We start from the raw sequence: 23,607 nt of genomic DNA, 5'->3' as shown, positions 1-23,607 counted from the left end.
TAGGTACATAATTATTTTCAAGGGATATCGTGCTAGACTCGGAGGGGCCGCTAATAATAATTAAAAGCTACTACAATAAATATTGCAATGTTTTATTAAAATTGTTCAGTACATACTCGTACATGAATTATAAAGCCACTTAAATTTAATAAATATTAGCTAAATAAAAATTATATTATTTACAAAAATATTAAAAAATTGTCACCTTAAAACCTAAATTAACATCACAGAAGTAATAACATTTTATATTTCACTTCTTAACAATGTCCAAATTGCCTCATACTAAGGTATTTTGTCAAGTCTAGACTATATTTTTGACCGATATGGCATCAGTCTCCATTGCGATTGTATCATTTCTCTGTTGTTCTCTATCGTCGAAAGTTTGCTGACATCTGTAAAAAACAATTGTTTCATTTTATTACACCCTATTTACGTAATTAATAAGGACTTCATCTTAAAGTATACTCAGCTTCGTATAAAAACGTCTAATTCAATCTATAATTTCAGTCATAGCGGATGCTAGACTCGTCGTTCGACAAGCAAGGAATCGCAGCATCGCATTCAGGACCAACGATAAGGGCATGATGATTACTGTACAATTTATGTCATTTAAAATACACTCGCTCTATTATCTATTAACCATCTGTTTTATTTCGAGCTTCATTTTTTCATACTCGTAACTACCTACACGACTACAAAAATAAAATCACGCCTTTCGCCGAGACAAAAAACAATAAAAATAAAATAATAAATAAATATATTTTTTTATTTTACAAGTAGGTAGGTACTTACTTACACTAAAGCCATAGTTACACTACCTAGTTGTTTAAGTAGGTTATACCTTATAATTAAGAGCAAATAATAAGAACGCAGGCAAATTTAAGAAATACTTTAGAAGACTTAACCTTTTCTACTGGCCACGATCCCTGCATACGTCTTTTGCTTCATCCAACACAAAATTTTTAATTACCTTTATCCTGTAGGAAGTTATTGAGCAATTGCGCAAAAGCCCTGACGGGCACCGCCATGTTGATGTTAGGGTAACACGCGCCGTTGTGTGTTTTGGCACTGGATACTATAATTCCTAAGACTTCTACAGCGTTGTCTTTGGTCACTCGGAAGATTGGACCGCCACTAAAAAAAATTGAGAGTTATCAAAGGTGTCAATTTTCTTTGGCGCCAAAAAACAAACGCGCGACATTCGATTTTTAAATTTTGAGATGTAATGCTCATTCTTATTTCGTAAACCCTCACTACCATCAGCGTTGCCAGACCGTACCAAAAAGTACGGTTTTCCGTACTATTCATCACACAACCGTACCACTATCGTACCTCAGTGCAGACCGTACCTTTTTCGTACCTTTTCCATATTAGTAGTTTATTTTTCACTACAACCTACAAAGGGTAAAAAACAATAAAAAATCGCCTTTTTATGTTTTGCTCAACATTCTGAATTTGTGTTCAAAAAACTTTTTTCTTCCAAACAAATAAGACTTAGTTGTTTGGATTACATTCATTGCCTTTCTTACTAAGAAACGATGAACTTAAAAAAAAAACAAAATATAGTCTGCGGTCTGCAGGACTCAAAGAATTGGCGGGACTATCACCAAATGTCAAATAGTCAATCTGAAACCGAGATCGAACTAAATATTTAAAGATAACTTATTTTCACAAGTATGATTAGAATTTGGTTTTAATATAAAGTACTGTGTTCTGTTGTTCGGATAATCACATAACTGATTGAGAAAACAATACGAATCTCGAGACGGAAGAAAAGTTAAGTCAAGGTAAGTTGATGTTGATGATGGTTTGCATTTTTCATGCATGATTTTTGTTTGCATGGCAAGAAGGCAAAGTTGTGTGACTAAATGACAATGCTATTTCTTTTCTTATCACCACAGCCAAGGTGTGGTTTATTGCCTTTCATTCATTCTTATTAAATAGATATTGACAAACAACTTAAAATTTTGCAAACTATCTGTTCCGATCTGATGGTCAAGGGTAGAACTATATTTAATCGCCTTGGACGTTTGATATAATAAATTATTTATAGGTCGACCAGAAATATTGCAGACCTGTCAACGAGGGCGCTAATTATGCATTTTACACAATAACATTATACCCTAAACAGGATTGATAACTGATAGATACCTAGCGAAAAAACGACCCGAGCGAGATAGGTAGTACGGGGGCCGGCTGTCCCTTTTTAATAGGGCGACTTCATAGTCGCGATAGAGGCGATTTGGCTATGTGAGACAAATTAGAATTTGCTAAGATTATTTAACTTTGTAAATTTGGAATTGTTTTTATATAACATATGCTATAAAAAAACATTAAATGCTAAAAAGATGCTAAATCATCCGACGCCATGACATGATATGATTTTCAGGGTTACCATAAAAAATAAAAAAGCGAAATATAAATTTATATTTTCTTTTTGATTTAAAAATACATGCAAAGAAATTAATTCGATTGTTATTTGTTGACTTAACAATTGTTAAAATACCATAAAAATATAAGTGTTTCAATGAAATTTTTGAGTAGCCAAAACTGTTGATTAAAATAGTGTTCATTTTCGTAAATATATATTTTATATCAGTCCTTTTTTAGCAAAGCAACACCAAATAGGTATGTCATATTGAGTAAACTGTCAAATTGTCAAATATAATCAGACTTATTTTAGAAGATGTAAGAACAAGCAAGACCATAGAGCAACACTGATTACTGAATATTGTCGGGTTATGGTAACATTTTTTTTTTAGCCTTGTTGCCAGTTATTTTTTTTTGTTGCTTTTTTTATCCGCAGTGTGGCAAAGTCTGCTATATTTCTGGTCGACATATAAAATTAATAATCACCACTAGCGTCAAAATGAAACAGATAAGTTTGATGCTAAAAATCCTGTTTTTTTAATGTTTTGTTGGGGTTGCCATCTTGTGAATTAACAACCGAATTTAGAAAATTCCGGAGTATTTACGTATATCACATAAATTCATTTAAGTAATTGGCTATTTGATAGTTGTAACGATGAAACATCAAATATGTTAAATATGATACTTGAGATAGCTTGTAACCAAAGAATAATGGCACAATAGATATCGGTTTATAAGAAATTTTAAATATTTTATTTTCGCAAAATAGATGTCTTTTTTATCTGTGGATATATTGTGATACGTCACATACATCTCACAGAAAATGTCAAGCAAAACGTCACCTGTCGGTTTCAAACAGCGTTCACTGATTGGCGAGAAATTGTAATGTGACGTGACCGGCTGTTTTCGCGCGAATTTAAAGTAATGAATATTTTTTTGTAAATATTTTTCCGAAGGCTGGCACGTAGCCAATTGTATGAATGCATGTGTGATTCTAATATTTGATATTCAATAATACGAAATTATACTTTGTTTCAATATTTTTGTTTCATAACTTTTTCATTTTTTATGTTTTTTCGTTTTTGCAGAATCCCGACCCAACCGTACCTTGAAGTTGAAAACCGTACTTTTTCAGAAAGTCAACAGTCCTTTTTTGGGAAATCATACTGGCAACACTGACTACCATAAAAACTTTATTACTGGCAGTCACTAACATTTTCACTTTTTCAGTATAACAAATCTTTTTGGAGATAATCCAAACGTCATGTTAAGTTGTAATGTGAAATGTGATTAAAAAAGGAATATGAATTTTGAATCTCGGGCCGTTAATGATAAATCTGAGCAAATTGTTAGTGTTTGCATGAATTGTGCCATGAAAAGTACCGTGTAGGTACTTAGTTCTCGTCACCAATACATAAAAGAATATGACCACTACATCTCCTTCACATGGATGTCGTAATAGGCGACTAAGTATTGTATATAATTCTATTTTAAATTTATCTTGTAAGCATTTTGGATGTAATATCTGTTAGCTTGTAAGATGTATTGAATAAATCACTACATAGTATAAAACAAAGTCGCTATTTTAGTCTGTTTGTCTGTATGCTTAAATCTTTAAAATTACGCAACTGATTTTGATGCGGTTTTTTGTAACAGGTAGAGTGATTCAAGAGGAAGGTTTTTATGTATAATAACATCTATTAAATAATGGAGAAATACTGTTATTTTCAGGGTTTCTAATGTGGTGTCATAAATTCTTACATTTTTTGCCGCTTACATTGCGTACGCAGACTTAACCTTACAGGATTTATAAAAATAATGTACTAAGTATTATTTATTGTATAACTAGCGACCCGCCCCGGCTTCGCGCGGGTGCAAAATTCGGAAAAAATGTATAATGTATTATACAACATTGTGGCGGGGTAAATAAATAAGGGATAGAAGCCTATCTACACACTACTACCCCCCATGGGATATAGACGTGACTATACACATATGTATGTGTGTATGTACCTAAACCCGGACTGCACGCAGCACGAAGTGTGCAGGAGCGACGGTGACGTGCTGTTGACGTGCCCGCTGGTGACCGTGGGTCGCAGCGGCTCCAGGTCCCTCTCGCTGAAGTACGGGTAGCCAGCCGCCAGCACTGGTTCTCCTGAAATTAAAAAATTACTGAGTTTCCCTTAGAATCCTACTACTATTATAAAGGCGAAAGTTTGTATGGATGTTTGTTACTCTTTCACGCAAAAACTACTGAACCGATTACCATGAAATTTGGTATGTAGGTAGCTGAAGACCCAGAATAACACATAGGCTACTTTTTATCCCAGAGTTCCCGCGGGATTGATAGGGTTTCCATGCGGACGAAGTCGCGGGCGGCCTCTAGTACATACATAAATAAAATCACGCCTCTTTCCCGGAGGAGTAGGCAGAGATTACATCTTTCCACTTGCCACGATCTCTGCATATTTCCTTCGCTTCATCCACATTCATAACTTGGAAATATAGAATTACTTCAGTTAGAATTCAATTCTATCATTAAGCCAAATAGCTGAACGTGGCCATTCAGTCTTTTCAAGACTGTTGGCTCTGTCTACCCCTCAAGGGATATAGACGTGACCATATGTATGTATGTTCACTTAGAAACATAGGTTATATTTGGACTATCCTGCTGCAAAGGCAGATAGCGCAACAAAAGGCAGGTAGTGCGCTTGTCTGTGACACCGGTGGTCCCGGGTTCGAATCCCGGCCACAGGGCATGATGAGAAACGAATTTCCTCTGGTTGACCTGATTGGTCTTAGATGTTTATCTGTATGTAACCAAACGTAACGTATAATCGTCTATATCCCTTGCGGGGTTGACAGAGCCCCCCCAACAGTCATCAAAAGAATGAACGGCCACGTTCAGCTGTTTGGCTTAAATATAGAATTGATATTCAGATAGCGATAGGATTAGCATCCATCTTTTAGCATAAAAGAAGAATCCCAATTTATTAGGTATATATATCCCTTAATTGAGTCGCATTTTACAATATCCATGAGAAAGGGATGAAGAGATGGATCCTATTATTTTTTTATTTGTACCGGCGAGAACCACACGGCACTTAATTACCCGAATTTACTACTTCCGTACATTTTAGAACAGTGCTGTGGTGCTTAATGCTAGCGAGTATGACCTTGCAATCCGCCGCCATTTTAGTTCATCTTACAGGCCGCACCTACCTTTCTCAGCAGGCTCGCTCGCCAACACAGCTGCCTGCAGATGCGTCCAATATTGTGGATTCATGTATAGTAAGGCCAGGTCGTAAGCCTTATCGTCTGTGGTCTTGTAACGGACTATTGCTGTCTCCTTTACACCTTTACAGTACACCGATACTTTGTAGATTGTGTACTGAAACATTTATGTGAAAATTTCAAGTCCATCAGTTGATGGGAAGTGGGAAATCCATACTAATACATATTATAAAGCTGAAGAGTTTGTTTGTTTGAACGCGCTAATATCAGGAACTTCTAATTCAAATTGAAAAATAAATACCAGTTCAAAGAAGACAAGTCTAACCTTCCCAAATTTTTTTTTTAAATCGTCTGAAAACACACCTATTGAAAAATGGCTTAAAATTAATAATTCAAGGAGAGTAATATTTTTTAAACTCACATTGGTGACGACGTGTGCGCATGTGATGACGTACCCTGCACCCAAGTGCACGCCAGCGCCCCACGCGGCGCCGCAGCGAACTAACACCGCGGTGCTGTCGATGCGTTCTGTATAGAAAGCCGATATCAGAGGATTTGAAATAAGAAGTTGTATAGATATCTATACTAATATTATAAAGATGAAGAGTTTGTTTGTTTGTTTGGACGCGATTTATAATTTGAAATTGTTGTTTGTGTCTATGTTGATGTCTAGCTTGTCAATTCCTAAAAAAATGTGCTGGTGTCACAATAAAACTCATAGTTATTTATTCAAATTTCGTTTATTTACAACAGAATTGAAAAAATATTTTTGTGTTGACCATTTATCGAGGAAGGCTTTAGGCTATATCATCTTACATTACGCTGCAACTATTAGGAGCGAAGAAATAATGGAAAATGTAAAAAAACGGTGAAAATTATTCACCATTGAGGGCTTCAATGATGCACAAAATAACTATTCCACGCGGACGGAGTCGCGGGCACAGCTAGTGCATGATAAACATACATATAGTCACGTCTAAGTATATCCTTTACGGGGTAGACAGAGCCAACAGTCTTGAAGAGACTGAAAGGCCACGCTCACCTTTTTGGCTTGATGATAGAATTGAGATTCAAATAGTGACAGGTTGTTAGCCCATCGCCTAAAAGAAAAAATCCAAGATAATATGCCTATCCCTTAGTCGCCTTTTACGACATCTTTGGGAAAGAGAAGGAGTGTGGACCTATTCTTTTATTTATTACTGCCGGGAACCAAACGGCACATGAGAAATTATATGTATTTATTTATAACTATTAAACTCAAAAACTACTGGACCGCTTTCATAATTTCAGATAGAAACCTTCATTAAAAACACTTTTAACTGTAAATGTACCTGAGCGAAGTCCCCCGCACAAGCTAGTCTGGTAAAAGGAAAATGGGTCTGATATATCGATGCTACTGAATGTCTATAGACCATGGCAATGTAGACCAGCCTATACCATAGGGAAGCATTAAATAACCCAGAACCCAGCTTGAAATATGATTGTTACGCATTTTATGTCACCAGCGAGAAAAAGATGGAGTTGTCACTTGACGCAGTGCTGAGAATTGACTAAAGATCATTCGGCGCTCCTCGTGAATTCACTAGATACTATTACGTGAGTCACCTATTAAATAATAAATAAATAAATATATATACGGGGCAAATTACACTGACCGAGTTAGCCTCGAAGTAAGTTCGAGACTTGTGTTACTTCTAGCTCAACGATACTATATTTTATAATAAATACTTATATACATAGATAAAGATCCAAGACCCAGGCCAATCAGTAAAGGCTCGTTTCTCATCATGCCCTGGCCGGGTTTCGAACCCGGGACCTCCGGTGTCACAGACAAGCTCACTACCGCTGCGCCACAGAGGCCGTCAAACATACATACAGTCACGTGTGGTTCCCGGTACCAGTACAAAAAAGAATAGGACCACTCCATCTCCTTTTTTCTATTGGTGCCGGGAACCACAATCTTTGCGTACAAGTATATTTAATACTAGCTGTGCCCGCGACTTCTTCCGCGTGGAATAGCGCCACAGAGGCCGTCAACCTTATTATACCTACTTAGGGAGTCGTATCTAAATAAGTCACCTAACCTAAAACACCACTATATGGATGACTCCCCACCGGCTTGGCGGGCGCTGGTGGCATCACGTGTAACTTGGCGCCCAGCACCGACAGTAGGGGCGCCACCAGCGTCAACCCCACCCACTCGCCGCGCCACCACGCCACGCTGCATACAACCACACCCACTAATTCCTTGCTGAAAATATTTTGGATGAGCAATGCTTATGTTATCAAACATATGACTCAGTGCCGTGTGGTTCCCGGCACCAATAAAAAAAAGGACCACTCCATCTCTTTCCTATGGATGTCATAAAAGGCGACTAAGGGATAGGCTTGCAAACTTGGGATTCTTTTTTAGGCGATGGGCTAGCAACCTGTCACTATTTGAATCTCAATTCTATCATTAAGCCAAATAGCTGAACGTGGCCATTCAGTGTTTTCAAGACTGTTGGCTCTGTCTACCCCGCAATGGATAAAGACGTGAACGTGTATGTATAATGTTAAAACATTTATTTATATATCTTCGCCGCTAGGTGGCGCAAACGTAAACACTGTGCTGTGTGTTTAGTTTTTTATTTTGTTTTTTTAGTATGGTACTCGCAGAAAACCAGCGTCATGGCTCTGCCATGACACGTGCTGAGCGAGGGCCATTTTTGGTGCATGCATGTAATTTAACAATTCACTAATTCCAATTTATATTTTGTTAATGTACCAAATAAACGATTTTTCTTTCTTTCTTTCTTTATTTATCTTGCTCTGCGCAAACGCCAATCCCCTGTTTGGTTTCCTTCTACCCAAAGGTTGACTCGAAGAGACTGCATTAGCGATAAGTCCGCCTTTGTACCATATCTATCTATTTTGTGCTTTTTTAAAAATTTTACTATTATGGTGTAATAAAGAGTTTTATCTATCTATCTATCTAGATTAAGACTTAGATCTACCCGGGTCCTCCTACCCAACCTCAAGAGGATTTCACCACTTTTTGGATAAGAAAAGACTTGGGTAACTTACGTAGGCCCCTCGGTGAAGACTGGCCCCCCTTCGGAGCCGAGGGCTGTGGAAGTATCAGTCAGCAGTAGGGAGGGCTTCTTACCCACCACGCCGCATATCGTGCCTCGAGTCACAGCGTTCAAAAACACCTGCAATGATCAAACCACACGGTTAATAAAAGGCATTTCTTGAATTTTTGGAGCAGTGGTTGTGTTCTTGCCTCGGAACCACAGTTCCCAGGTTCGACTCCCGGGTAACTGACAGTCATCATTATTATTTTTTTAGCATTTTTTCTGTTTGTGTCTTTCATAAGGATCTAGTGACTGGATGACCACAAATCAAGGGTACAAAGGTCAGGTTACATACACATAAATGAAGCAATTTCCATTTATTCTCCGTGACCTAAAATAACCCAGCTTGACCTATTTTTACACATTCAGTTTCCTGAAACATGCATATTTTTTGACATTTTTTTCTCTCGTCGGAACAGAATATCATTCTTATCGTATCATTCGACTTGGTCTTAGATGACGTCACAAAATCCTATTCCAGGGGACTTACGTCACTATGATCGTTAAAATGTTTTGTGTTATCTCCACTTTCTTTCTAGTTTTGAGGTAACCTTGAGTGGTAGAAAGAGAGTGTAGATTAGACTTATTGCCTTTCAACGTTCGTGAATGAATTATGATACTAAGAATAACTGAAGAATACTCACTTCGCAACCGAACGGCGTGGAGTGAACCTCTATGGTAGATCCCCTTTGGGGAGCAGGCCTCACCATGTCGAACAGTTCTGATAATGGCCTCACAGATTTCACGCCTGGAACAAATAAGACACAGTTATTAATAAACATATACCACGTTTTTATCCACTTTGGAGTAGACAGAGCAAAAGGGCTCGAAATAACTGAAAGGCCACGTTATGCTGGACGTTATAATGATGGAATTGAAAATAATAAAGACAGGTTGCCAGTCCATTTCCTTAAAAAATAATCTCAGGTTGTATCGCATGAACCTTAGAAACCTTAGAAATTTCTAGAATTGTCAAACTTTCAATTATACGAGTATTTAACCCTGAGGTGTATTTTTGTAGAAAATATACCTACTGGTTTATCACTAGCTTTTTATTAAGTAAACCTTAATAAAGACTACATCATAAACTTTTTGTTTCGTGTCTTTTAATTGTCAATAGTCTCCCTAAAGACATTGTCATGGGTCAAATAAACTTCACTGACAACGAATTTCAAAGGTACTTCAAATACTAGAAAATGTTTATATAACAATTAAGGGAAATCTTAAAAAATCCAAATGGGTCTTGATTGCAGTCCCTTTAAAGAGAAACCTCGGACTTACTACCGGTATTATGATACTCCAGATGGGTGTGACGTGCCAAAGAAGGTAAATATGACCCATGCTCCATCCATACTAGCATTGAGAAACCGTGTTCAATCTTTGTTAACTGAGGAAATAAACGATATTTTATGCATGCATAGGACACGCATATGGTCACGTCTATATCCCTTGCGGGGAAGACAGAGCCAACAGTCTTGAAAAGACTAAATGGCCACGTTCAGCTATTTTGCTTAATGATAGAATTGAGATTCAAATAGTGACAGGATGCTAGCCCATCGCCTGAAACGAGAATACCAAGTTTGTAAGCCTATCCCTTAATCGAGTCTTAGCTGAACGTGGCAATTCAGTCTTTTCAAGACTGTTGGCTCTGTCTACCCCGCAAGTGATATAGACGTGACCATATGTTATGTACATATGTATGTATGCAAATCCTATCTAATATTCCAGGTGCTAGTGACCACACGCTATGGACTGATCGCAGGTCTAATTTTTGGCACCGTTGACATAATGATGTACTCCCACGCAACTGGATTTTCCCCAATGATGAAGCGGTCAGTATTTTGTTTAGATATTACGATATTTTACCCTTTTTATATCCTTTTCCTAACTGGAATAAGACCAACGTTTGAATTATTTAACATTACCTTACCAATAAGAGATTCATTCATTCATCATTGAAGCGAAGGAAGTATGCAGAGATCGTGTCAAGTGGAAAGATGTAGTCTCTGCCTACCCGTCCGGGAAAGAGGCGTGATTTTATGTGTGTACTAGCTGTGCCCGCGACTTCGTCCGCGTGGAATAGTAATTTTGGGCATCATTGAAGCCTTCAAGGATGAATAATTTTCCCCGTTTTTTCATATATTCCATTATTTCTTTGCTCCTTATAGTTGCAGCGTGATGTTATATAGCCTAAAGCCTTCACCGATAAATGGTCTATTCAACGCAAAAATTTTTCAATTCGAACCAGTCGTTCCTGAGATTAGCGCGTTCAAACAAACAAACAAAGTGCCGGGAACCACACGGCAGTTGTTTTATGATGATATATATACGGAACAAATGACACAGATTGAATTAGCCTCGAAGTAAGTTCGAGACTAGTGTTACGAGATACTAACTCATCGATGCTATATTTTATAATAAATACTTATATAGATAAATATCCAAGACCCAGGCCAATCAGAGAAAGTTCGTTTCTCATCATGCCCTGGCCGGGATTCGAACCCGGGAGCTCCGGTGTCACAGACCAGCGTACTACCGCTGCGCCACAGATGCCGATGATTGTATGAAATTGTTCCAGCTAAGGGATAGGCTTACAAACTTGGGATTCTTTTCTAGGCGATGGGCTAGCAACCTGTCACTATTTGAATCTCAATTCTATCATTAAGCCAAATTGCTGAACATAGCCATTCGGTCTTTTCAAGACTGTTGGCTCTGTCTACCCCGCAAGGGATATAGACGTGACCATATGTATGTATGTATGTTCCAGCTATATGAAACACGCGGTGCCACTCAGCCTGATGGGAGCGACGTTCGCACTCGTCTCCAATGGGATGCTGCATTATAGGAAGAAGGACGACAGAATTAACTATTTCTTAGGTAAATATATTTTGAAGCCGTACAGCTTATCGTGGTCTTTGAGAATATTGGCGACCTCTGCGCCGCAGCGGTGCTACGTTTGTCTGTGTCACAAGTGTAAGGGATATAGACGTGACCATATGTATGTATCTACGTAAGAGAGTCTGGGTTAAGCTAAAGACACGAGATCCAGCTAGTAGCCGCCTGAGGTTAGCGAAATACGTTGAAGTAGACCAAAGGAGAAGGTTCGGCGCGCGCGCTTATAAAAGTCCCCGAGCGGTGAAAAAGACGCTGGGGAGACCAAGGCGGCACATCGTCACATCCACTTAACCCACACCTCACCATCTCGCCTAAACTGAATGCAAAGGCCTGTTCTTTATATACTGCGGTAGAGGTTAAGTCAATAAAGTGCATTCGTCCACGATTTAGATTTAAGAGATATATATTTGTAAATTGACGTCCGATGAAAATGCTGCAGTGTAGTTTGTTCCGCCGCTTCTTCTACACATGCGCTTTGGAAGCGGTAGTAGTTATAATTAGATTTAAGCGATGTGACGTCAATAAGTGATACCTAGTATCCAATTTTGAAAATAGGTAAATCTATCTAATCATGCTGTGTGGTTCCCGGCACCGATACAAAAAAGAATAGGACCACTCCATCTCTTTCCCATGGATGTCGTAAAAGGCGACTAAGGGATAGGCTTGCAAACTTGAGATTATTTTTTTAGGCGATGGGCTAGCAACCTGTCACTATTTGAATCTCAATTCTATCATTTAGCCAAGTAGCTGAACGTGGCCTATCAGTCTTATTAAGACTGTTGGCTCTGTCTAACCCGCAGGGGATATAGACGTGATTGTATGTATGTATATAGGTATGTGTTGTGTATATCTATTCTATTCTAAATATTGTTTTTTTTTTTTCAACAGGCGGTCTCGCATGCGGGCCTCTGGTGGCCGCATATCTGGGGTCCGGCCACGGCTTGGTAATAGGTGGTCTTGCCCTGGGTGTAGCCGGCATGGTCAAGAAGGACTCCATAGACAACTGCGTGACACTGTTCCCTACCAACACGCCCCACATGGGCACAATAAGGTCGTGGAGGAACGATTACACCGTGGTCAAGGATCCGAGAGATCGTAATGTTGTTTTTGTTTATTTTTAATTAACTATAGGTTTTTTTTTATATTAGTACCTTTTTTGTATTGGTGCAGTTTGGTGCCCGGCACCAATAAAAAAAAAGGACCACTCCATCTCTTTTCTATGGATGTCGTAAAAGGCGACTAAGGGATAGGCTTATAAACTTGGGATTCTTTTTTTGGCGATGGGCTAGCAACCTGTCACTATTTGAATCTCAATTCTATCATCAAGCCAACAGCTGAACGTGGCATTTCAGTCTTTTCAAGACTGTTGGCTCTGTCTACCCCGCAAGGGATATAGACGTGACTATATGTATGTAAATATATATAAGAGTAAAACATACAAAACAGCACAAGACAGACAGAGATGGTACTAAGGGGGACTTAACGCTAATGTAATCTCCTCCAGCGTTAATTAAAGAGTTATATAACCGAGTTTTCTTGTAGTGGCATCAATCTTGTCTTTAAAGATGAGATTCTAGGTTTAATCTATGCAATAAGGTTAAGGTGGTTAATATCTAAACCGAGTAAATCTTGGGTACCAAATTGCTATTTAATTAATATTCCGATTCACGCCTTTAAAGCTATCACGCAGTGGAGAAACTAAGGAACGTTAAAAAATAAATCGCCTACTTCCTAAAACGAAATAAGTATTGTTTTTTTTTTACAGTAATGCGGCACACCTGTGATGAATCGAAGTGAATTCTGTGTCTTGTAAAAGAGTTTTAATTATGTATTGATTCAATATCTTATAAATATAAAACACCTCTTTTTGTTATTTACAAATTTTATTTACGAATATACATATATTGCGTTTGGTGCCGTTGGTTACCGGCACCAATATAAAAAGGACCACTCCATCTCCTTCCCATGGATGTCGTAAAAGGCGACTAAGGGAGAGGTTTAAAAACTTGAGATTCTTCTTTTAGGCGATAGACTAGGAACCTGTCACTATTTGAATCTCAACCCTATTATTCAGCCTAACTGACACTGACTTACTAAATGACTGACATATCAACGCAAAGACCAAACCGTTAGGTGTAGAGATTAGTTTAACATGAATCTAGTTCCATATGGTGATAACCGTGAGAGCATTTCCGTAATTTCCCTCGGGAATGGGAATTGGTGAGGTTTTTTTTAAGGCGGGCGGAGTCTCAGGCCTAATCTAGTAGTATTGTAAAAGAATGAAATAAAGATTAGAATGCGATCTCATGATGCCTTCAAAATGGCAAGAAGGCGCGCCGGAGAGAGTTTTAGTGTATAGGCTGCCACATTAGGTGCCAGGAGTCCGGGTGGAGAGCCAGGGGGCAATACGTACAAAGATGACTTTCTCTCGAATTCTAAGTTTTGATAATTGTAAAGTTGATGTTATTGAAGAAAATGCTGCAGTGCAGTTTGTTACCGCTTCTTCTGCACTGACGCTTTGGAAGCGGCAGTAAACATAATTTTAAGTAATTTATCTGACCTCAACCGCAATGTTGTCAAACTAAAAGATATGACAATTTTTAAGTGATGTTTGAAATGTTCCATGATCCTACTACTATTATAAAGGCGAAAGTTTGTATGGATGTATGGATGTTTGTTACTCTTTCACGCAAAAACTACTGAACCGATTACCATGAAATTTGGTATGTAGGTAGCTGAAGACCCAGAATAACACATAGGCTACTTTTTATCCCAGAGTTCCCGCGGGATTGATAGGGTTTCCATGCGGACGAAGTCGCGGGCGGCCTCTAGTAATTAATAAAAAAAAAATGAATTTAAACACAAAATACCATGCCCTAGTAAGAAAACATCATCCAAGTACCTCTGTCATCATCCAAGTCGACCAATACGAACACAGACAACAAGGTCTTGCCCAGCTGAGACTGTTTGTCCACGTCACCATCTCGATGGCCTATGGTCCAGCTGTAAAGAATGTCGTCCACGCAGCGGTCCAGGATCGGGCACTGCCAAATATGGCAGATTCTGAAACAATGTCATCTAAATAGTTACATTTTTAATCTGAAGGTACAAGTTTGAGTGCTAAACGATGCTCTTAGCTCTTAGAAGGTAAATAGAAACATCTTGAGAAAACTGGTTGGCGTGATAATAGAATTGAAATTATAAATACAGGAAGATTCAGAAATCTGAATGTTGTAATTCAGATTTATATGATTGCAAACTATCTGAGTATAGTCTTGTCATTGATTCATTTATTTGATAATGTTTTTAATAAAAATTCATAAGACTAAATTTTTGTATGTCAACTGCGGTGTTTGGGGCTTAAAACAAATGTGACAACTGTAATATGACTCATTCATTGCATAATAAATCCTTCAATCATTCATTCATTTATTCATTCAAATCATTCATTATTGAGAATGAAATTGAATCTCAGGAATCTCTGCTGTGAGAAACGAACCATATTTTGAAACCATGTTGTATTGTACCTATCCGTGGTTCAACTATTTTATTCCCCTGGTAAGACCATGGGATATTACCATATACTCGTGGTAGTTCTGCATGTATTCTTTGGGACCACAGGACATCATCACGTCTATGTTGTACCATTTAGCAAAAACATTGTATAAATTTTAGAAAATAATAATTATCTCCAAGAAAATACTTCACTGGCATTTACAGATGGTTTCATACCATTCTGTAAACGCTAGTGTGATACAAAAGAGTTTTAATATTCACATGTAGCAAAAAAAAAATCTCTTAGAAGAAATATATTAAATCTTTAAAGTCTCACCTGCCAGTCAGCACTCTAATCTGATAGCTGCTATGCTCAAAGTCAGCATCACCGTCCATGTTTCTCTCCCGACTCATCTTTTCCACGCCTTCGTACACATTTGGCACATTCGACGACTTCTTCTCACAAGTCACGTGGATTTCTGGCAAATTGTCGTAAAAGTCGTCGTTGAGAATAGGTTTTCCTTTTAAATTCTGTATCGCTTGGGCTTGTTTTAATGGTGACAGGATGGATCCGTGAGTGAGGACCCATCGATTTGAAAATAGGAGGCCTGATGCTGATACCGTCAGGATATTTGCGTGTTCCTCGTCTTCTGAGTAATTGTAGGACACCATAACACCTTCCGCGGTCATGGTTCTGAAAAATCCAATTTATTTAATTTAGTATTCTGTCAGAGAAGTTTTGACAGACTATGAAAATATACAAGAGTAGAAGATAATGGCGGTAGATGAAGCGAAATAAAAAGAGAGTATTTTTTAATTGATATTCTAATCAAATAATCAAGGGAAAGGCTAATAAACTTGGGATTCCTCTTTTAGACCATGGGCTAGCAACCTGCCAACTATATAAATCTGAATTCCATCACTAAGCCATACAGCTGAATTTGGCCTTTCTAGTTTTTAAGTTGGTAAGCTCTATCTACCCCGTGAGGGATAAATATGTGATTATATGAATGTATGTTTGACTTATTATTACAAGTAATTTATGTACTGTTCATGAGTAATGTTCTGTTTTGTTCATAGACACATAAAACATCACACCTCTTTCTCGGGGGTAGGTTAAGTAGCCTATCTATCATTAAGCCAGGCAGCTGAGAGTGCCCCATCAACCTTTCCGAGACTGTTGGCTCTGTCTACCAAGCAAGGGATATAGACGTGTTTATATACATACATACATACATATGGTCACGTCTATATCCCTTGCGGGGTAAACAGAGCCAACAGTCTTGAAAAGACTGAATGGCCACGTTCAGCTATTTGGCTTGATGATAGAATTGAGATTCAAATAGTGACAGGTTGCTAGCCTATCGCCTAAAAAAGAATCCCAAGTTTGTAAGCCTATTCATTAGTCGCCTTTTACGACATCCATGGGAAAGAGATGGAGTGGTCCTATTCTTTTTTGTATTGGTTCCGGATTTATATGTATGTATGTATCCTAGATTGGCCCTGGCACGTGTACCAACTGTGCACTAAACAGATGCCCAGATGTTATCTGTTCCAGCTTATATCTAGAATGGACACTATTCCAGTTTCATCCGCTGTTTAGACCTATTTATAGGGCATAAGTTATGCACTATCTGATTCAGCGTTAGTAGCCGCTTCCAACCGGATTGAACTGGTTAGGCAAATAAGAGATTGTTCAACTGCATTGACTCTTACATTGATATGAGACGGAATTCATGTTTTATCATCAATAGGACTAGATGAAAGACTGTTTATTTAAAAGAAATTGTTGTGGATGTTGTAACAACCTTTTTTAGAAACCATAGTGTTTAGTTTAAACATGGCATTTAAAATAACAAACTTGTTTCCAGAGTAAACATCATCTTTAATAAAATAAAAATTTTTTATTATATTTGAAGTTCTCAGTGTTTTTTTTTTATTTTATATAAAGTAGGACTATTGTTAAGCAGACTTCATTAATCTTTCCATATTAGACGGCGAAATCACCTATTTTTATTTGGTACATTTACGCACTGACACTATCTCTGAATCTTAATTCCAGCTAAACGTGTCCTTCTATTGTAACTTTTGTCTACCACGTGAGTGCTACAGACGTGTTGACTACCCCGCAAGAGATATGGACGTGACTAGTATATGTATGTTATGTACATAAGTATTCTTTAAATACTTCGGTATACTTAGTCATCATCTTTTCCATTCAGATTTCTGAATATAACTAAATTACTTTCTTACACCAATGCGAAAATAGTTATACAGTGACGTCCATCGCTCAGACACTGCATTTCAATATAATTGTGCGAAACAAAATTATTAATCACAACAATACAATCCATTGCGCATTTGTTTCCTTTATAATAAACTTACCGACTATACAAACCCGACAAGCTATTGGTAACAACGCGATAGTTTGAAGACATTGAATATTGCGTAGTGGATCCTCAAATGACATAAAGAAAGGGTGCGAACACGATTACAAATTTGCGAGGAATAACCACACCCTTATGTTGCTTGTAATGAAGTATATTCAGCGGGACGCCAATAAGCCATACAATTTACTTTGGTATAAAAGAAAATTCCCGTATTCCGCGCACTAACCGTAACAGAAGCGCCATCGTGATAGGCGCCCGTGGTTCACGTTCCATTTTCAAATTTCTCCTTTGGATTTTGCAACTTTCAGCCAGTTCGTTGCATCTATTAAGGTTAGTTCAAATCTTTTTATTTTTAAATAGGGACAAGAAATCAGAGTAAAGAAATCATTTCGTCAAATTAGGAAGTGGTAGGAATTTAAAATTAATGTCTGCGTTTGACACAAAGTTTTATATTTTTTTATTAAAACTTATGTAGACAAAATAGTAAATATAGGTAAGGTGATATGGAATATAGTCAAGAAGTCTAACAACTTTCATGCATTTTTCATTCTAGTAGAACCAATGCAACGTGTTCTTTATTTTCGTTAAAATCAATCAAGTTTCCGTAGTGTAGCGGTTATCACGTGTGCTTCACACGCACAAGGCCCCCGGTTCGATCCCGGGCGGAAACAATGAATAATTTTTTTGTTTTTATACAAATTATTGTAACCAGTTTTCATCCACTGATCCAAAATTCCCGTTTTTATCAAAAAAGGAGGTTTAACAACTTTGTTTCAAGTAATTTTCAAGTTCGGTTTAGTGGTAAAACCGTGAAGTGAAGTAAAAAAAACTCTCATTCCCATTCGAAAGAAATTCGTGTATGTATTTATAATATTATAATACATACTCGAATTTTCTGCATGTTTTACGAAACAGGGGTGTCGTGACAAGTAAAAAAAAATTGATCAAAAATCCTTCGAGCCGGATTTGAACCAGCGACCTATGGATGCCCACATTTATATTCCTCTACAGTCCACCGCTCTACCAACTGAGCTATCGAAGGTGACAGGCGGTGCGCCGAAATTATCAATAAGCTAGTTTATAGCACTGCCCAATGACATGGTGAATAGATATAGGGTCTAACATTAATAGTAATGAAATTTTGAATTTTAAAATTTTTAAAAATTTAGTTTTTTTTTTTAAATAAATACTGAATAGGTGAAAATTTAACTTTTTAAAAGAAATAGACTGAGATAAGACTTATACGCGTGTATAAGGCTCCGCACGTGTAAAATTAAGGATCCCGTCATCTTCTGCTCGCGTGGCAATATCATGAAATCCTCTCTTAGTGTACTCTTGGAGGACATGCGGAATATAATGGCAAAATTTAAAATGTACACCCAGCGGTTTGGGTTGTACGTTGACATGTCTGTCAATCCGTCAGCATCTTTTACATACATACATATAGTCACGTGGTTATCACTTGCGGGGTAGACAGTCTTGAAAACACTGAAAGGGCACGTTCAGCTGTATGGCTTCATGATGGAATTCAGATTAAAATAGTGACAGATCCCTAGACCGCCGCCTACTTATAAACTAAAGAGTCCTCTTGAACTCCTTAGTTTATAAGACTATCCTTTAGTCGCCTTTTACGACATCCATGGGAAAGATGTAAAGTGGTTCTATTTTAAGCATCTGTTATTGTATAAACGATATTTATTTATATACCTTTTACAAAATTAATTAAAATATTTAATAGGTAAATCCAAACATCAAGCCTTTTTTTTAGAAATCACATGCATTGGCAACATGTTGCCTTTGATTTTTATTCAAACATGCTGCACATATTATAACTGGATATAATCAGATTGATGCGCACAGTAATTAATAAACAGCAGTTTCTCATTATTGAATATCTTATCCTATCGCTTATTTTCTGAATACACAAACACATAACAAAATTACTTTTCTTTAATACACCTTCGTGCTTATCAGTGTTTATCCATTTATAAGATAACTATTTATATGATATCATGGTAAGATTTTGAAAATCGGTCGGTAAGATGTACAATTGAAATAAATAATAAGTTTTAATAAATAGTTTATATAACTAACCAATATCAATTAAAATTTAAAACGTGATTTAGTTCACCGGGGTCCGTTAATTGGTTAGTTTTCCAATCAAAAAACAATTTAATCAGGTCACACTACCGAGAATTCAAACTGTATAGGACTTCATTATGGCGTTCATTTTCCCGTAACAAGAATTTGTGCAAATTTAATTTTGATTTCAATCGTAGGTCATTGAAAATAGCATTATACAACGTTTTAGAGTTAGTTAAAATAAAGAATAGGTATTTGTGGATATCATTTCATATTGTATATTTACTTTTTCATTCACAGCCCTTAGAAACTAACTTAAATTGACTGTAAAAGAAAGTAACGGACATCAAAAAAAAATTTATAATATTTGAAATTCACATCAGATGACACAGATATTATAAAAGTTGCAAATACAATCAGATTTCTATGAAAACTGCAATAAATTATTTTGCCCTTAGACACAAAATAACTATGTTACTGAATAGGAAATTACTAGTTTGCTGTGATTGGTGCACTGAAGTGGTGTGAGCGGCGCGCCTGCGACGAATTAACACCAAATGGGTATATCCAAAACCGTTACGTTAGTTGTTTTAAAACTGATCAACCTTGACACCTTTCAGTTGGGTGTTTTCTGTTTCTGTCTGAGTAACAGTCTTCGTATTAACAGTATTATGATAGAACTTCAGGACAGTTACTATCCTGAAGTTCTATAATAAAATAATATTCGTAATATAATTATCTTCTTGACTATAGCCTCCTCACCACTCTGGAGAGGAGCCCGGGGTACGCCTTCCAACGACCATAGATCCTGGATTGGGTGAGTTAGGTTTTTACACGATGCGACTCACATCTTTAAACCTTTCATATGGTTACACAACCAGTTGTCTGAATGTACAGGTATCCTCACGATGTTTTCCCTCACCGTAAGAGCATCGGTTAGTTATCAAACTAATGTACATAACTATGAAAATAGTCATTGGTACATGGGCGCGGTGGATTCGAACCGGTGCCTTTATGCGCAATCGCATTTTAACCAGGCACCTTACCGATTTGACCACCGACGCTCTCACACTATTTGATTATGATTCAATTTTAGAAAAAATATAATTTTTTACTTTATCGAAGGTTTCAATAACAAAACTCATCATAAACTTTCTTTATTTTGTTTTCTAGCCAAATACAATTGGTGGTAGACATGGTTTTGTTTTGATCATGTTATTAGGAGCTATTGTCTTCACAGTTGGATATAAGGTTCTTAATAAGTCCTTCATATTATTACAAAAACCTTGAATTTATACAGTAGATTAAATGTGTGATGGATCGCAAGGGGATCAATTTGGTCTTATTGTTCTGTTTTTGTTTACACATTGTCATTAATTAAGGCAAAGATAGTGTTATTAAACTAGAAGTTAGCACTCGGGTAACATTATTATTCACCTGAGTTCAAAGATAATAATGCTTAATGCGTATTAGGTATTGAAAAAAGTTGCATGCCTTATAACTGTTTCGTCTACTATAGTTTTCAATATTTGGTAAAAGCTAGCAACGCATGCTCTTAATGAGAGAACATCCGCAATAGGAAATGTTAACTTTGCAATTATAATATAACTAATAAAATGATTTCAAGAGTTCCACTAATTTTAATGTGTAATAACTAACAGTCTTGTTATAATGTAACAATGTCATACGGCCAAACCACGTGGCAGGTTTGGAAATACAACAACATGATCGGTGACCTCAAGTATTGTATTGTAGCATCATTAAATTCGGCTGCGGGAATCAGTCTGGCCTTACTTTATACATAGACACTTCGGCACACATTGTATGAGTAACTTTGTTATCTAGAACCAACCAGAATTGAGCGGTTTTCTCAAAGGATACAGTTACAGGAATAGATACAGCTAATCTTAATTGGTTGTAGTTGCTTTTGTCATTAGTGAAGTACTTGTGTGTGCACATTTAAAAGGACATCCCAGAATTTAAAGAGTTTATCTGGATGTAATAATGAATAATGTATTGTATATGTATGATGCTTTATCTTCAGCGTTTTATTTTTGTTAAACCTGGGTCGATTTCGGTGTAAAACAACTATGCGTTCGATAATTTATTGATGCTTTCTTAAAGGACACAAATTATTGTAATATAATGATCTCGACTTCGATCGTCATAATCCAAGAATTCCATGCGAAATTTTGAACGGAAGTAACTGTCTTCAAAAGTTTTGCCGGTAGTTAAGGGGCCAATTGAGAAAATGAGCGTGAGTTACTCAGGATCCGGTCCCGTGACTCGGCCGTTCCCTTCGCAGTGCCTCTTAATGCTCTTAAATTACGTCTAGTTTACCTCACTAACCAAATATATTATTCTTATTGATTAACACCATCTAATGTTGTTGTTTCTTTTATCAATTCTATAAATCAAGAGGTAAATACCAGCTTTTGGAAGGTACTGCAAATGGTCAGTTCCTTCAGTTAAAATTCGTTGGTGCTGTATGACATATTTTGCAAAGTTATCATAAATTAATTTGCCCCCAAATTCTTAAAAAGACTCACACGTTTATCGCTCCCGGTCGGCAATTTAAGGAGACACTGGCATTACGATAAGCCCACGACGACAATACAATAATGGTCGCTCTTTTGCCTAATGGATGGCATCCTGCACGTCCCAAGCGCACTCCAGTCAATGCTATGTGCTCGTTTCTTTCGCTCCTATGCTGTTTATCTGAACTCCGCACACGTTGAATTCATTGGGTATCGTGTTTCCTTCATCTACTTGTCTGCCATCTAATTTTCAGCATTACGACATCTTTGTGTGGGCTCTCGGTGACACTACCCTCACGACCGCCGGTTTGCGAGGAATCGCCCGCATCCGTCGGAGACGAACGATGTGTCAGTGCCAATATCGAAAACGATAACGAAATTCGCTTTGAAACTGAGTGCTTTTACCTAAAATCACACTTCTCGGATGCAGTGTCAAGGATGTATTTGTGCATTTTGTAAAGGAATATTGTGGTGGTGTGGCGGACATGCCTGGATTCCGACGCCTAGCATCCAGCGTTAAAAAAAAGAAGATACTTTCGCTGGGCGGGTGTCGGTGTGAGTCAAGCGGTTCCATTTGTTTGATGCGATAACGTTTTAGGTGAGTACCATTGCTGTGAGTACAATTTAAGGTAAAGTCATTAGTGCAAAGTGCCGCGGCTTCATTCCTAATGAGTATTTAGGAAGTTATCCGAAGAGCACAGGTGTGTGGGTTTCGGATAAATTTTAATCTTCTAAGAATGTGTTTTATGAGTTTTGTAATTTGTGTGTAGGCAAAGGTTAAAGAAAATTTTGTATTTTTTTAATATGCTATTAGAAGTTCTGCCTTGAAGCTCGCATTTCTTAAAAGCAGACGGGAGATATCTGAGAGGTAAGTAAGTCAATTATTTTTTAACAAGGATATGAGATAATTGGCAGGGGTTTTTTATTATATTTGATTTATTGTTTACTACTGTTCTCTTGCTAATTGATTTTGTAATTTAAATTTTATGTTTTATATCCAAGTTATTTTAAGTATTACTATTTCATATTTCGTAAATAAAAAGACTACATAAGTAATTAATTAACATTTTTAATTGAAACTATTACAACTAGTGATTTTTTTTTAATTTTGATTGCGTCGAAGTAATGTTACAAAAATTTAAAAACAAAAGAAAGAACAAACAAAGAAAGGTTTCTAAATAGGTACGATAAAAGTGAAAATGAAGAATATTCAATTTTTTATCTATGATAAACTTACCTTTGATCGCGGGATCGACCTACTTTTTCGGTTTATTTACAAAACGTTTTGAGGTTAGGTATATATCCCCAAGAAATACGAATTCATGGAGAACGTAGTAGAAAACACCACTAACACGTTAACACTGCAACATTATCAAGTTAAACTGAATTGAAACTGATCCTAGTTGTCCAATAAATTTTATTTTTCTCCTTATAACTTTGTTATCTTGTGTTTGTATGGAAACATAACAACAAAATGCAAGTTACGTG

General features: G+C 37.1%; 1 protein-coding gene and 2 non-coding genes across 3 annotated transcripts; 1 reads left to right on the top strand and 2 right to left on the bottom strand.

The window, feature by feature from the left end:
- Positions 1 to 14: 14 nt before the first annotated feature.
- On the bottom strand, positions 15 to 23,607 carry LOC106139339 (peroxisomal leader peptide-processing protease). The gene is made up of 11 exons (XM_060949660.1): positions 23,357 to 23,607; positions 15,448 to 15,804; positions 14,518 to 14,678; positions 9,365 to 9,468; positions 8,671 to 8,798; positions 7,689 to 7,855; positions 6,026 to 6,132; positions 5,593 to 5,761; positions 4,384 to 4,525; positions 971 to 1,134; positions 15 to 392 (listed from the first exon to the last, which is right to left on the bottom strand). Exons 2-11 carry the CDS (start codon positions 15,798 to 15,800, stop codon positions 307 to 309), a joined length of 1,581 nt encoding a protein of 526 aa, XP_060805643.1. The 5' UTR covers positions 15,801 to 15,804; positions 23,357 to 23,607; the 3' UTR covers positions 15 to 306.
- Positions 18,099 to 18,171, top strand: Trnav-cac (transfer RNA valine (anticodon CAC)). The gene has a single exon. It is a non-coding gene; the product is annotated as a tRNA-Val (tRNA).
- Positions 18,452 to 18,542, bottom strand: Trnay-gua (transfer RNA tyrosine (anticodon GUA)). The gene is given in 2 exon segments: positions 18,452 to 18,487; positions 18,506 to 18,542. It is a non-coding gene; the product is annotated as a tRNA-Tyr (tRNA).

Source organism: Amyelois transitella, chromosome 19 (assembly GCF_032362555.1).
Source record: "Amyelois transitella isolate CPQ chromosome 19, ilAmyTran1.1, whole genome shotgun sequence".
Lineage (NCBI taxonomy): Eukaryota > Metazoa > Arthropoda > Insecta > Lepidoptera > Pyralidae > Amyelois > Amyelois transitella.
Note: the sequence above shows the minus strand (reverse complement) of the source record. Positions and strands in the feature narration are given on the sequence as shown.

Coding starts and splice junctions, on each gene's coding strand:
- LOC106139339 (XM_060949660.1), bottom strand. CDS start 15,800: ATGACCGCGGAAGGTGTTATGGTGTCCTACAATTACTCAGAAGACGAG. Junction 5,762..6,025: donor GCGCACACGTCGTCACCAAT/GTGAGTTTAAAA, acceptor TAAATGTTTCAG/TACACAATCTACAAAGTATC. Junction 4,526..5,592: donor GAGCGAGCCTGCTGAGAAAG/GTAGGTGCGGCC, acceptor TTTTAATTTCAG/GAGAACCAGTGCTGGCGGCT.